The sequence below is a fragment of the Mesoplodon bidens genome, assembly GCF_964165515.1.
Source record: "Mesoplodon bidens genome assembly, chromosome: X".
Classification (NCBI taxonomy): domain Eukaryota; kingdom Metazoa; phylum Chordata; class Mammalia; order Artiodactyla; family Ziphiidae; genus Mesoplodon; species Mesoplodon bidens.
Window position 1 is genome coordinate 128,637,756 of NC_138163.1, and position 16,243 is coordinate 128,653,998.

The window sequence follows — 16,243 nt, forward strand, 5'->3', positions numbered from 1 at the left end:
GAGGACTGTTGAGTTCGAATAGTCTGGAAACAGAATCTCAGACCTAAGGATAATATATATTTGTTATCCTTTAAAATAAATTTGAGTCTCAGATCATAAGTGTTGTCTAGGGACTTCGTACTATTTCTTCTTTTCTTTTTTTTCCTTTTTAAAATCATCTTTAGCTGGTTGCCAAAAGCTGCTGAGAACTTTCTGTATGACACATCATCCTCGTGGAGACTAAGAGTAACTTGTGGTTCAGATATTTTATTCAGTCGCTAAGAGATGATCTTTGATAGGTTCCAGATGTATTGTACAAATAAAAGATGTACTGTAAAAATAAAAGATGACTCCCCCCAAAAAATACTGGTTCAACTTTTTTAAAATGAAAGAAAACAAAGAAAAGCACACACCAAAACTTTTCCTTTTGCTAGTCCTTTGGTTCTAGTTGAATACAATTTTGCCAGTACAAACTAGAAGATTGTAAAAATCAAATAATTGAAATATTAATCAAATTAACCCAAAGCATACCAAATCCATAGGTTTCACAGTTTATTTAAAAAAGTCATTATCCAAATATGTTTCATTGGACTTCCGGGGAAGATGGCGGAAGAGTAAGACGCGGAGATCACCTTCCTCCCCACAGATACATCAGAAATACATCTACACGTGGAACAACTCCTACAGAACACCTACTAAACGCTGGCAGAAGAGCTCAGACCTCCCAAAAGGCAAGAAACTCCCCACATACCTGGGTAGGGCAAAAGAAAAAAGAATAAGCAGAGACAAAAGGATAGGACCGGGACCTGCACCAGTGGGAGGGAGCCATGAAGGAGGAAAGGTTTCCACACACTAGAAGCCCCTTTGCGGGCGGAGACTGCAGGTGGCGGAGAGGGAAAGCTTCCGAGTCATGGAGGAGAGCACAGCAACAGGGGTGCGGAGGGCAACGCGGAGAGATTCCCGCACAGAGGACCGGTGCCAACCAGCACTCACCAGCCTGAGAGGCTTCTCTGCTCAGCCGCCGGGGCGGGCGGGCCTGGGAGCTGAGGCCCGGGTTTCGGGTTTCGGTCAGAGCGCAGGGAGAGGACTTGGGTTGGTAGCGTGAACACAGCCTGAAGGGGGCTACTGCGCCACGGCTAGCCAGAAGGGAGTCTGGGAAAAAGTCTGGAGCTGCCGAAGAGGCAAGAGACTTTTTCTTCCCTCTGTTTCCTGGTGCGCGAGGAGAGGGGATTCAGAGCGCTGCTTAAAGGAGCTCCAGAGACGGGCGCGAGCCGCAGCTGAAAACGCGGACCCCAGAGATGGGCGTGGGACACTGGGGCTGCTGCCGCCACCACCAAGAAGCCTGTGTGCGAGCACAGGTCACTATCCACACCTCCCCTCCCGGGAGCCTGTGCAGCCTGCTACTGCCAGGGTCCCATGACCCAGGGACAACTTACCCGGGAGAACGCACAACGGCCTCAGGCTGGTGCAACGTCATGGTGGCCTCTGATGCTGGAGGCTCGCTCCGCATCCATGCCCCCCCACCCCCCCCCCCGGCCTGAGTGAGCCAGAGCCTGCCAATCAGCTGCTCCTTTAACCCCGTCCTGTCTGAGCAAAGAACAGACGCCCTCCGGTGGCCTACACGCAGAGGCGGGGCCAAATCTGAAGCTGAGCCCTGGGAGCTGTGTGAATAAAGAAGAGAAAGGGAAATCTCTCCCAGCAGCCTCAGGAGCAGTGGCAGTGGATTAAAGCTCCACAATCAACTTGATGTACCCTGCATCTGTGGAATACATGAATAGACAACGTAACATCCCAAACTGAGGAGTCTGAGACGTGTGGATGAAAGGTTCTTGGTGCTTCAGCCAGGAGTCAGTGCTGTGCCTCTGAGGTGGCAGAGCCAACTTCAGGACACTGGTCCACAAGAGACCTCCCAGCTCCATGTAATATCAAATGGTGAAAATCTTCCAGAGATCTCCATCTCAACAACAGCACCCAGCTTCACTCAACGACCAGCAAGCTACGGTGATGGACACTCTATGCCAAACAACTAGCAAGAAAGGAACACAATGCCACCCATTAGCAGAGGGGCTGCCTAAAATCATAAAAAGTCGACAGACACCTCAAAACACACCACCAGACGTGGACGTGCCCACCAGAAAGACAAGATCCAGCCTCATCCACCAGAACACAGGCACTAGTCCCCTCCACCAGGAAGCCTACATAACCCACTGAACCAACCTTAGCCACTGGGGACAGACACCAAAAACAACGGGAACTACAAACCTGCAGCCTGCGAAAAGGAGACCCCAAACACAGTAAGTTAAGCAAAATGAGAAGACAGAGAAACACAGCAGATAAAGGAGCAAGGCAAAAACCCACCAGACCTAACAAATGAAGAGGAAATAGGCAGTCTACCTGAAAAAGAATTCAGAATAATGATAGTAAAGATAATTCAAAATCCTGGAAATAGAATAGAAAAAATACAAGAAATGTTTAACAAGGACCTAGAAGAACTAAAGAGCAAACAAACAGTGATGAACAACACAATAAATGAAATTAAAAATTCTCTAGAAGGAATCAATAGCAGAATAACTGAGGCAGAAGAACGGATAAGTGACCTGGAAGATAAAATAGTGGAAATAACTACCACAGACCAGAATAAAGAAAAAAGAATGAAAAGAATTGAGGACAGTCTCAGAGACCTCTGGGACAACATTAAACGCACCAACATTCGAATTACAGGGGTCCCAGAAGAAGAAGAGAAATAGAAAGGGACTGAGAAAATATTCGAAGAGATTATAGTTGAAAACTTTCCTAATATGGGAAAGGAAATAGTCAGTCAAGTCCAAGAGGCACAGAGAGTCCCATACAGGATAAATCCAAGGAGAAATACGCCAAGACACATATTAATCAAACTGTCAAAATTTAAATACAAAGAAAACATATTAAAAGCAGCAAGGGAAAAACAATAAATAACACACAAGGGAATCCCCATAAGGTTAACAGCTGATCTTTCAGCAGAAACTGTGAAAACCAAAGGTACTGGCTGGACATATTTAAAGTGATGAAGGAGAAAAACCTACAACCAAGATTAATCGACCCAGCAAGGATCTCATTCAGATTTGATGGAGAAATTAAAACCTTTACAGACAAGCAAAAGCTAAGAGAATTGAGCACCACCAAAACAGCTTCACAGAAAATGCTAAAGGAAATTCTCTACGCAGGAAACACAAGAGAAGGAAAAGACCTACAATAGCAAACACAAAACAATTAAGAAAATGGTAATAGGAACATACATATCAGTAACTACCTTAAATGTAAATGGAGTAATGCTACAACCAAAACACACAGACTGGCTGAATGGATACAAAAACAAGACCCATATATATGCTGTCTACAAGAGACCCACTTCAGACCTAGGGACACATACAGACTGAAAATGAGGGGATGGAAAAAGATATTCCCTGCAAATGGAAATCAAAAGAAAGCTGGAGTAGCAATTCTCATATCAGACAAAATAGACTTTAAAACGAAGACTATTACAACAGACAAAGAAGGACACTACATAATGATCAAGGGATCGATCCAAGAAGAAGATATAACAATTGTAAATATTTATGCACCCAACATAGGAGCACCTCAATACATAAGGCAAATACTAACAGCCATAAAAGGGGAAATCGACAGTAACACAATCATAGTAGGGGACTTTAACACCCCACTTTCACCAATGGACAGATCATCCAAAATGAAAATAAATAAGGAAACACAAGCTTTAAATGATACATTAAACAAGATGGGCTTAATTGATATTTATAGGACATTCCATCCAAAAACAACAGAATACACATTTTTCTCAAGTGCTCATGGAACATTCTCCAGGATAGATCATATCTTGGGTCACAAATCAAGCCTTGGTAAATTTAAGAAAACTGAAATTGTATCAAGTATCTTTTCCGACCACAACGCTATGAGACTAGATATCAATTACAGGAAAAGATCTGTAAAAATACAAACACATGGAGGCTAAACAATACACTACTTAATAACGAAGTGATCACTGAAAAAATCAAAGACAAAATCAAAAAATACCTACAAACAAATGACAATGGAGACACGACAACCCAAAACCTATGGGATGCAGCAAAAGCAGTTCTAAGAGGGAAGTTTATAGCACTACAATCCCACCTTAAGAAACAGGAAACATCTCGAATAAACAACCTAACCTTGGGTTTCCCTGGTGGTGCAGTGGTTGAGAGTCTGCCTGCCGATGCAGGGGATGCGGGTTCGTGCCCTGGTCCAGGAAGATCCCACATGCCGCGGAGCAGCTGTGCCCGTGAGCCATGGCCGTTGAGCCTGCACGTCCGGAGCCTGTGCTCCGCAAGTGGAGAGGCCCACATACCGCAAAAAAAACCCAAAAAACAAAAAAACCAAAAAAAACCAACCTAACCTTGCACCTAAAGCAATTAGAGAAAGAAGAACAAAAACACCCCAAAGTTAGCAGAAGAAAAGAAATTATAAAAATCACATCGGAGATAAATGAAAAAGAAATGAAGGAAATGATAGCAAAGATCAGTAAAACTAAAAGCTGGTTCTTTGAGAAGACAAACAAAATTGATAAACCATTAGGCAGACTCATCAAGAAAAAAAGGGAGAAGACTCAAATCGATAGAATTAGAAATGAAAAAGGAGAAGTAATAACTGACACTGCAGAAATACAAAAGATCATGAGAGATTACTACAAGCAACTCTATGCCAATAAAATGGACAACCTGGAAGAAATGGACAAATTCTTACAAATGCACAATCTGCCAAGACTGAAACAGGAAGAAATAGAAAATATGAACAGACCAATCACAAGCACTGAAATTGAAACTGTGATAAAAAATCTTGCAACAAACAAAAGCCCAGGAACAGATGGCTTCACAGGCGAATTCTATCAAACATTTAGAGAAGAGCTAACACCTATCCTTCTCAAACTCTTCCAAAATATAGCAGAGGGAGGAACACTCCCAAACTCATTCTACGAGGCCACCATCACCTTGATACCAAAACCAGACAAGGATGGCACAAAGAAAGAAAACTACAGGCCAATATCACTGATGAACATAGATGCAAAAATCCTCAACAAAATACTAGCAAACAGAATCCAACAGCACATTTAAAGATTCATACACCATGATCAAGTGGGGTTTATTCCAGGAATGCAAGGATTCTTCAATATACGCAAATCAATCAACGGGATAAACCATATTAACAAACTGAAGGAGAAAAACCATATGATCATCTCAATAGACGCAGAGAAAGCTTTCAACAAAATTCAACACCCATTTATGATAAAAACCCTGCAGAAAGTAGGCATAGAGGGAACTTTCCTCAACATAATAAAGGCCATATATGACAAACCCACAGCCAACATCGTCCTCAATGGTGAAAAATTGAAACCATTTCCACTAAGATCAGGAACAAGAGAAGGTTGCCCACTCTCACCAGTCTTATTCAACATAGTCTTGGACGTTTTAGCCACAGCAATCAGAGAAGAAAAGGAAATAAAAGGAATCCAAATTGGAAAAGAAGAAGTAAAGCTGTCACTGTTTGCAGATGACATGATACTCTACATAGAGAATCCTAAAGATGCTACCAGAAAACTACTAGAGCTAATCAATGAATTTGGTAAAGTAGCAGGATACAAAATTAATGCACAGAAATCTCTGGCATTCCTATACACTAGTGATGAAAAATCTGAAAGTGAAATCAAGAAAACACTCCCATTTACCACTGCAACAAAAAGAATAAAATATCTAGGAATAAACCTACCTAAGGAGACAAAAGACCTGTATGCAGAAAATTATAAGACACTGATGAAAGAAATTAAAGATGATACAAATAGATGGAGAGATATACCATGTTCCTGGATTGGAAGAATCAATATTGTGAAAATGACTCTACTACCCAAAGCAATCTACAGATTCAATGCAATCCCTATCAAACTACCAATGGCATTTTTCACAGAACAAGAACAAAAAATTTCACAATTTGTATGGAAACACAAAAGACCCCGAATAGCCGAAGCAATCTTGAGAAAGAAAACTGGAGCTAGAGGAATCAGGCTCCCTGACTTCAGACTACACTACAAACCTACAGTAATCAAGATAGTATGGTACTGGCACAAAAAGAGAAAGATAGATGAATGGAACAGGATAGAAAGCCCAGAGATAAACCCACGCACATATGGTCACCTTATCTTTGATAAAGGAGGCCGGAATGTACAGTGGTGAAAGGACAGCCTCTTCAATAAGTGGTGCTTGGAAAACTGGACAGGGACATGTAAAAGTATGAGATTAGATCATTCCCTAACACCATACACAAAAATAAGCTCAAAATGGATTAAAGACCTAAATGTAAGGCCAGAAACTATCAAACTCTTAGAGGAAAACATAGGCAGAACACTCTATGACATAAATCACAGCAAGATCCTTTTGGACCCATGTCCTAGAGAAATGGAAATAAAGACAAAAATAAACAAATGGGACCTAATGAAACTTCAAAGCTTTTGCACAGCAAAGGAAACCATAAACAAGACCAAAAGACAACCCTCAGAATGGGAGAAAATATTTGCAAATGAAGCAACTGACAAAGGATTAATCTCCAAAATTTATAAGCAGCTCATGCAGCTCAATAACAAAAACACAAACAACCCAATCCAAAAATAGGCAGAAGACCTAAATAGACATTTCTCCACAGAAGATATACAGACTGCCAACAAACACATGAAAGGATGCTCAGCATCTTTACTCATTAGAGAAATGCAAATCAAAACTACAATGAGATATCATCTCACACCAGTCAGAATGGCCATCATCAAAAAATCTAGAAACAATAAATGCTGGAGAGGGTGTGGATAAAAGGGAACCCTCCTGCACTGCTGGTGGGAATGTGAATTGGTACAGCCACTATGGAGAACAGTATGGAGGTTCCTGAAAAAACTACAAACAGAACTACCATATGACCCAGCAATCCCACTACTGGGCATATACCCTGAGAAAACCATAATTTAAAAAGAGTCATGTACCCAAATGTTCACTGCAGTCCTATTTACAATAGCTCGGAGATGGAAACAACCTAAGTGTCCATCATCGGATGAATGGATAAAGTAGATGTGGCACATATATACAATGGAATATTACTCAGCCATAAAAAGAGATGAAATTGAGCTATTTGTAATGAGGTGGATAGACCTAGAGTCTGTCATACAGAGTGAAACAAGTCAGAAAGAGAAAGACAAATACCGTATGCTAACACATATATATGGAATTTAAAAAGAAAAAAAATGTCATGAAGAACCTAGCGGTAAGATAGGAATAAAGACAAAGACCTAGTAGAGAATGGACTTGAGGATATGGGGAGGGGGAAGGGTAAGCTGTGACAAAGCGAAAGAGAAGCATGGACATATATACACTACCAAACGTAAGGTAGATAGCTAGTGGGAAGCAGCCGCATAGCACAGGGAGATCAGCTCGGTGCTTTGTGACCGCCTGGAGGGGTGGGATAGGGAGGGTGGGAGGGAGATGCAAGAGGGAGGGGATATGGGAACATATGTATATGTATAACTGATTCACTTTGTTATAAAGCAGAAACTAACACACCATTGTTAAGCAATTATACTCCAATAAAGATGTAAAAAAAACACCAAAAAACAAAAAAAACAAATATGTTTCATTGTTATGGAGTATTAAAAATTTAACACATAACTACTTACTCCTGGTCTCTTACTTCTAAGTAGTAAGATCATTTCCAAAAAATGGAAATGACAGTATATATTACCTTTTAAATTAAAAACTGTTCAACAGCAAACAACTGGAAGCAAACTAAAGACACATCCAAAGGAAATTAAATAACTTATGGTTATTTCTTAAACAATTTATGGTTCATCTCTAGACACTGGAATACTATGCAGCCATAAACAAGAGTTAGACAGCTTATCACATATTGATTTAGAATGATCTGTAAGTCGTGAAGAAAAAAGCAGGATACACAATAGTGTATAAATACACTACTTTTTTTAAAAGAGATGGGAGGGAGAAAGAATTACATATATACTATAGTTGCTTATATATGTATTGCATATTTACTATAGTTGCTTATATAGGTAACAAAGATCCCTGGAAAGAAAAATAATAAATGAAACTACGGAGGGGAACAGTGTGGTTGGCATAGCAGTCCAAAGACTTTTTACCGAATACCTGTTTCTGAATACTTTTACTCCATAGGTTTCAGTTTAGAACCATGTATAGACATGACCTATTCACAAATAAAAATTTAACAACTTGAAAACTTAAATAAAAAGTATCTGTAACACTGCTTGCTATTTTAGGATACCTATGATTTTTCTTAGGATGGTAAGATATTGCTTTTCCTTTTTCCTTGAGGAAAGAATACAGCCTCATGTGCCATGACCCAGTCTTATTTTAGAAACAGGTTTCGAGTACTGTACTTACAGTTCCGCCCATGTGAAGAGGCAGGTATTCTACACTGACATAGTCTTGGACGTCATTTTTACTTGTAAACTTCAACAAACTCACTGCTTCTGGACCAAGCCAGGATTTCACAATTTTGAAAGCAGCTGAAGAAAAAACAGTCACTTCATTAAATTCCTTTCATTCTCTTTCTCGATTTACTTACTGTATGTGCTAACCCACGTCCTCTGAAATTAGTTCAGGCTAAAATCTGTTAATATGCATTTTTCCATGGCACAGTACTTAATTCACATTCTCTAATCTCTGTAGGCATCTACATTTTGACTGTCCCTTGTGGGTTTCAAATGTTCCAGGAAGATTCAGGAAGATTAAATTATCCTGATGCTCATTAATAAACCTATCAGGGTTTTCGCCTCTGTACAAATCCATCAATGATCCCAACTACTAAGATTTCCAGACAATGAATCAAACAGCATTGTGATTCACTAATATGTACAATAGTATGAGAAGAGTCATTTCCCTTATGCTTCTGTGATAAACCCCCAATCTGAAAAACCTTCTCAACTGAGAAGTCAGGAAGAGAAAAAAGCAGGCTTCCTCATTATGCGTGAGCCAGACCCAGACTTTCCATCCTAAGCCTGTACTTCTGTGCCTTTCTCCCAAGCCCTGCAGCTTAGAACTGTGACGATTTTATAGAATCTGCAAAAATAAACTGTTATCAAACACAGCTGTTTATTAATTACAATTTTGTTCTGTCATGCCATTCTGATTTATACTTAAACTTTTTTTTTTTTTTTTTTTTTTGCGGTACGCGGGCCTCTCACTGTTGTGGCTTCTCCCGTTGCGGAGCACAGGCTCCAGAGGCGCAGGCTCAGGGGCCGTGGCTCACGGGCCCAGCCGCTCCACGGCATGTGGGATCTTCCCGGACCGGGGCACGAACCCATGTCCCCTGCATCGGCAGGCGGACTCTCAAGCACTGCGCCACCAGGGAAGCCCTATACTTAAACTTTTAAACCTCGTTTCCATCATGACTTTCTAAGCACATTTTAAAGGAATTAAAAGAGAAATCCAGCATTAAATTTTCAAAAGCGTCAATGAAAAAAAATCAGGAAATAAAACATCATGATAAAGATTAAACAGTAGTTCAGAAAACTGCATTTTTACTTTGGCTAATTATGCTTAAAATTTTTTTACATAACATTTTCATTAATTTCAATTTAAAAAGTCTGAGTTGACTTGTTTGAAGCTATGCTACTTGAATTAACTGAAGTGCAAAATCTGACTTTTTATAACAGCCTTATGGAGATAAAACTTACATACCATAAAATTCACCCTTTTAAAGTATACACATCAATGTTTTTTATTTAGTATATTCAGAGTTGTGTAACCCATCACCACTATCTAATTTTAGAACACTGTCATCACACCGAAAAGGAATCTGCACCCACTGGCAATCTCTCCTTATCCTCCTTTCTCCTATTCCCTGGCAACCACTAATCTAGTTTCTGTCTTTATGGATTTGCCCATTTTGTATAAATGGAATCATGCAACGTGTTTTTTTTCATACTGGCTTTGTTCACTCAGCATGTTGAGGTTCATCTGTGATGTAGCATGTATCAGTATTTAATTCCTTTTTATGGCTGAATAACTTTCCATTTTATGGATATGTAACATTTGTTTATCCATTTATCAATTGATAAACTTTGGATTATTTCCACTTTTCACTACTATGAATAATGCTACCATGAACATTTGTGTACAACTCTTTGTGTAGACATGTTTTCAATTCTCTTGGGGATATACCTAGGAGTGGAATTGCTGGGTCATATGGTAATTCTAGGTTTAATGTTTTCAGGAACTGCCAAACTGTTTTTCCACAGTGGCTTCACCATTTAACATTCTCACCAGCAACGTATGAGGGTTCTAATTTCTCCACATCATTATCAACACTTGTTACTTTAGTCTTTTTGATTACAGCCATCCTAGTAGGTGTGAAGTAGTATCTCATTTAGTTTTTACTTGCATTTCTCTAATGACTAATGATGTTGATCATCTTTTATGTATTTATTGCCCATTTGCATATCTTCTTTGGAAAAATGTCTATTAAAATCTTTCACCCTTTTTAATTTGGCCATTTGTCATTTTACTGTTGCATTATAAAAGTTATTTATGTATTCTAGACCTAAGTCCCTCATCAGATGTCTTAATTGTAAATATTTTCTTCCATTCTGAGAGTTTTCTTTTTACCTTCTTGATGGTGTCCCTTGAGGTACAAAAGTTTTCAATTTTAATGAAGTACAATATATCTATTCTTCTGTTGCTTGTGCTTTCTTGGTGTCGTACCTAAGAAACCACTGCCTACTCCAAAGTCATATAGATTTACTCCTATGTTTTTTTCTAAGAGTTTTATAATTTTAACTCTGACCCATTTTAAGTTAATTTTTGTATATGATGGAAGGTAGAGGTCCAACTTGATTCTTTTGAATGTGGGTATTCAGTTGTCCCAGTACCATTTATTAAAAAGACTAACCTTTCTCCACCTAATTGTCTGGGCACCATTGTTAACAAATCAATCATAAATGTTAGGGTTTATTTCTGGACTTTCAATTCTGTTTTACTGATCTATGTGTCTATTCTGATGTCCACACCACAACATCTTAATTATTATAGCTTTGTAGTCAGTTTTAAAACCAAGAGGTACAGGACCTCCCTGGTGGTCCAGTCGTTAAGAACCTATATTGCAATGCAAGGGACGCTGGTTCAACCCCTGTTTAGGGAACTAAGATCCCACATGCTGTGGGGCGACTAAGCCCACACATCACAACTAGAGAGCCTGTATGCCGCAACTACAAAGCCCATGAGCTCTGGAGCTGGCACGCCACAACTAGAGAGAAGCCCGTGCACTCCAACAAAGAGCCCGTGCACTGCAATGAGAACAAAAGATCCTGTGTGCCTCAACTAAGACCCAATCCAGCCAAAAAAATAAAAATAAAAAAAAAATCAAGAGGTGTGAGTCCTTCCATTTCACTGTTTTTTTTCAAGATTATTTTTACTACTCTGGGTCTCTTGCATTTCCATATGAATATAAGGACAAACTTGACAATTTCTGTAAAAAAAAAAAAAAAAAAGTGGGGGAGGCAGCTGGGATTTTGACAGGGAATGCATTGAATCTTAGCAATATTAGGTCTTCTAATCTATGAACAAGAGATGAGTATTTACTTAGGTCTTGAATTTCCTTCGATGGTGTTTTGTAGTTTTCAGCATGAGTCTTCAACTTCTTTTATTATTTCTGAGTATTTTGTTCTTTGTGATGCTATTATAAATGGAATTGTTTAATTTCATTTTTGTATTATTGATTGCCAGTGTACAGAAATACAACTGGTTTTGTGTATTGACTTTGTATCATGCCACCTTGCTGAACTCATTTATTAGTTCTAATAGGCTTGTGTGTGTGTATATTCCTTAAAATTTTCCATATAGAAGATGTCACCTGCATATATAGATAGTATGACTTCTTCTTTTCCCATCTGGATGCTTTTTATTTATTTTTCTTGCCAAAGTGTCCTGGCAGTGTAAGTGGTAAAAGCTGACAACCTTGTCTTGTTCCCGACCTTAGGGGGGAAAATATTCATTCTTTTACTGCTAAGTGTGATGTTAGCCATGGGTTTTCATAGATGTTGGTTTTACATAGATGCCCTTTATTGGGGTGAGGAAATTCTCTTCTGTGAAAAATTAACTTTACCCAAAGAAAGGTCTAGCCTTTACCCTCAGCTTCTGGAGGTAACCTTCATGCCTGCTGGAGTGTCTTTGTTTGCCTAGGGAGCCTGAGTCATACTGGAACAATACAATTTAGGGTGGGGGCTTTGGGTCACACAGTATCTGTAGACCTCTGGAGAGACTGGAGACTGAGATGAACCATGTGATAAACTGGTCAGGCCTAGGAAATGGAGCCCCAATAAAAACTCTGAACACTGAGGTTTGGGTGAGCTTCCCTGTTTGAAAATACTTCATGAGCATTGTCACATATTGATGACGGGAAAGTAACACACTCCACATTTGGTACTTCCCTGGATTCTACCATATGTTTTTTTTTTTTTTTTTTTTTTTACCCTTGGCTGATTTTAATCTGAATTGTTTCCTGGTAATAAACCATCACTGTGAATACAATAGCTTTCAGTGAGCTCTGTGAATGATTCCAGTAAACCTGAGGGTAGTTTTGGAAAACCCTTGAACTTACAATTAGTGTCATAAGTGAGGGTAGTCTTGTGTGAACTACTGTGATCCGACTAAGTTTGCAGTTGTCCCAACTCTTTGAACCTTCTATTCCTAGTTGCTTGGGTGCTTTTATCAGGAGAGTGTAGTGGATTTTGTCAAATACTTTTTGTGTCTATTAAGATGATCATGTGGTTTTTTTTCTTTAGTCTATTAATACGTTGGATAACTGGGTGATTTTCATATGTTGAACCAACTTTGCATTTCTGAGATAACTCCCACTTGATCATAGTATATAATCCTTTTTATATGCTGCTAGATTCAGTTTGTTACTTTATTGAGGGCTGGTCCATTTATATTCATAAAGGATATTAGTCTGATATTAGTTTTCTTTTCCTGTGATGTTTGTTATTAGGGATATACTTGCCTCATAAAATGAGTTGGGAAGTGTTTTCTATTTTTTGGAAGAGTTTGAGAAGAACTGGTGTTGATTCTTCTTTATATGTTTAGTAGAATTTACTAGTGAAGCCATTTGGGGTCTTAGCTTTTCTTTGTGAGAAATTTTTTGATTACTAATTCAATTTCTTTTGTTATACTTCTATTCAGAATCTTGAGTCCATTTCGATAGTTTGTGTCTTTCTAGAAGCTTGCCCATTTCATCTAGGCTATCTAATTTCTTGGCACACAACTGTTCACAGTATTCCCTTATAATCCTTTACATTTCTGTAAGGTCAGTAGTAATGTCTCTTATTTTATTCCTGATTTTAATAATTTGAGTCTTTTTTTCTTCATTAGTTTAGCTAAAGTTTTGTCAGTTTTGTTGAACTTTTCAAAGAACCGAGTTTTGATTTCATTGGTTTTCTCTACTGCTTTCTATGTAACAACTGATTGGCAAACACAAATGAAAATGCACATTCTGAAAATAACATTAAATTTACAACCACATCCAAGTTGGTAAAGAATGTTTTTCAATGGTTTAAATTTTTTTTTGCCAAAAAAATATACCATGACTGTCCTAAGGATTATGTGACTATAGAGATTTGGACTAAATTTTAGACTCATCCCATTTTCTTCCTCAACACCTGAAGCCCATGAGAGAACCTAGCCAAGGTCTGCATTCTGTGACATATCCCATCTGTAGATGACAAATAGGCTTCTGGCTATAGTTTTACCTGAATGACTGAACATTTTAAAACTGTTTTTAGAGAAGACTAATGGGTATCCCCAGAGCCTGGGGGTACAATGTTAGCCCAGTTTGCTTAGTAACAGCCTTTGCGTGTTCTAGCTCCAGCCTCTTAAAATTACACACCAAACACAGTAACATTCTTTTTTAAACAACCACAGAAATATGGCTAAATTGGCAAAGAAAAAAAAATCAGACGTTTTATGTTAGGAAAGTATAAGTAATATACTCACCGTTCATTATCCAAGGCATATCAAAGATCACCATTTTTGCTGAAAGATGAAAAAAAATTCATTGTCTGTGACTTAGTACCACAATAGTAGTCACTTATACCTGGCCTAAAATAAACGAGTGATCTAAATGTATCTAAAAACTGAGATGGATGACTCAGTTTTAATTCCATAAAGTGTGAGTGGTGCTAGAACTAAACTGACTTCTCACAGTGGTGAGGGGCTCACCTAGGAGGATGGCTTATGTGAAATGAATAATGTACTATCACTGCCCTTTGGCAAATAGCGTGTTCTTTTATTCATTTATTGTTTTTGTTGTTTGCAGAAAGGTACCAAAAAATAGTAAGTGGGTAAGTGGAAACTCTGGATGTGGCATGTCATATTAGTGCTAAAGTCCACTGAGCTTTAAAATGATTTCAATGTCTAATTTATGGCTTCAATTCTAGTTTTCTAGATATTATATTGTTAAACCCACTCTGACAGTTGCCCCATTTTTAATAAATCATTATGTTTTAAGAAACAAAAATTATTTCCACTTTTCTTAATATTATGAGCCTCAGGAAGCCAATAATTCCAAAGTATACAGGAATTTTATTTGTATACTTAGATGAAGATATTAAGCAGCCCTATTAACAATTGTGAGAAAGAATCAGAACCCACAGAGGGGATTTTTGATAACAAATTCATTCTTCCATTCCAGATGAATCAAAACATAATTTCATTCTTCCCTGAACAGAGAACTTCCTAGAATGATTATAGGACAAATAATGCACATGTAAGGAACAAGGTACTTGCAAAGAGGTACCCTGGTGCTCAGTACCTCACTCTTCATCTGAGATATGCCTAAAAAGATTTTGACTCAAGATTTTAAGAATATTATATTTCATGACAAATTGTGAAACATAATCAACTTAAGATTCTATAAAATTCAATGTCTGCAAAACATTATGTAGCTAGAATAAATACATTATCTCTAGTTATTTGGAATGACAGTGTTCAATTCATCTTTATATAGACCAATGAATTTATTAATAGTTTTCTCAAAAGAATCTTAGATGTGTTTTATAAAGTAATAGTAATATTTACGCTCTTTATAAACAGCTCTTCACAAACCCCTTTCGATATTTCAATAAACAAGTGGATATTTTCATTTTGTACATGAAAGAAAAAATCTAATAATACAAGGGCAGTGATTCCCTACTGACCAATGACTGGCACCACTCAGCAAGTCTTAATGAATCAGGGTATATGCCAGATCCAGGAAGAATTCAGAAGGAACAGCAGATCCTACAGGTTCCCCAAACTAGACATTCCTTTTACCTAAAAATGTTCATGAACACTCTCTCTGAAGACACAAGAGCACAGGGCTAGGAGTGGCAATGATCCTCGATATCCACCATGCTTTCTGTCTATTTCTCACATCACATTAACACTAATGTGAAAGCACATCAAAATAAAATGACTTAGGCATTTCATGCTTTAGTGTCACCTGAGTCACAAGTCCCCAAAGACGCTAATTGTGGTATTTGCCAGGGGTGTGCCCAGGCAGACCTGTGAGTTTCCATTTCTGATGTCCCTGTTGCCTCTCTTCTGTCTCTTCACTTTCAACCCACTGGGGTTTTTAAAAATATTTGACTGTTTATGTGGAATGGCATCTTGATTTCCCTAGGGGGAAGCCATCATGTAAATCTATCAAGTCAAAAATGAATATATAAGATTTAGGAGTTCTTCATTCAGGCAATTAATAGAAGAGTCACAATTAAAAGCAAACTCCAAATGCCAGATTCAAATGTCATGCACACTAGTCAAGTGTTTTCTTAATGACAATTTAAAAATAGCAACTAGAAACACAATGTACTTTATGTATGGGTATTGCTTATCACACAGTATACTTTACTTACCAATATTGCTCATCTGTTTCTTGCATGTAAGAAGTTCCAAATAATATTTAAAATTAATTTCTCAATAGAAAAATTAGTAAAAATGGGATAATCTTGGAAATAAATGTATGTTTTTACGTCTCTGTGTGTGTGTGTGTGTGTGTGTGTGTGTGTGATAGGATGGCATATACACAGATTATAACTTGAACTCTTAAAACTAACTGTAAAGGACAATGATTATTTATGAAAAATTTCTCCTGTACCTACTAGGATATGTACTTCAACTTCTAGAACATATTTAAG

The 16,243-nt window shown here is 38.2% G+C and overlaps 1 protein-coding gene across 1 annotated transcript in view; it reads right to left on the reverse strand.

Moving 5' to 3' along the window:
* MOSPD2 (motile sperm domain containing 2) overlaps window positions 1-16,243 on the reverse strand; it is a 67,265-nt gene that overhangs the window by 28,522 nt on the left and 22,500 nt on the right. The window contains exons 7-8 of the mRNA XM_081221419.1: window positions 14,064-14,102; window positions 8,457-8,581 (exon numbers count right to left, since the gene is read on the reverse strand). Coding sequence (XP_081077545.1) covers window positions 8,457-8,581; window positions 14,064-14,102 — 164 coding nt within the window. The remainder of the gene's footprint in view (window positions 1-8,456; window positions 8,582-14,063; window positions 14,103-16,243) is intronic.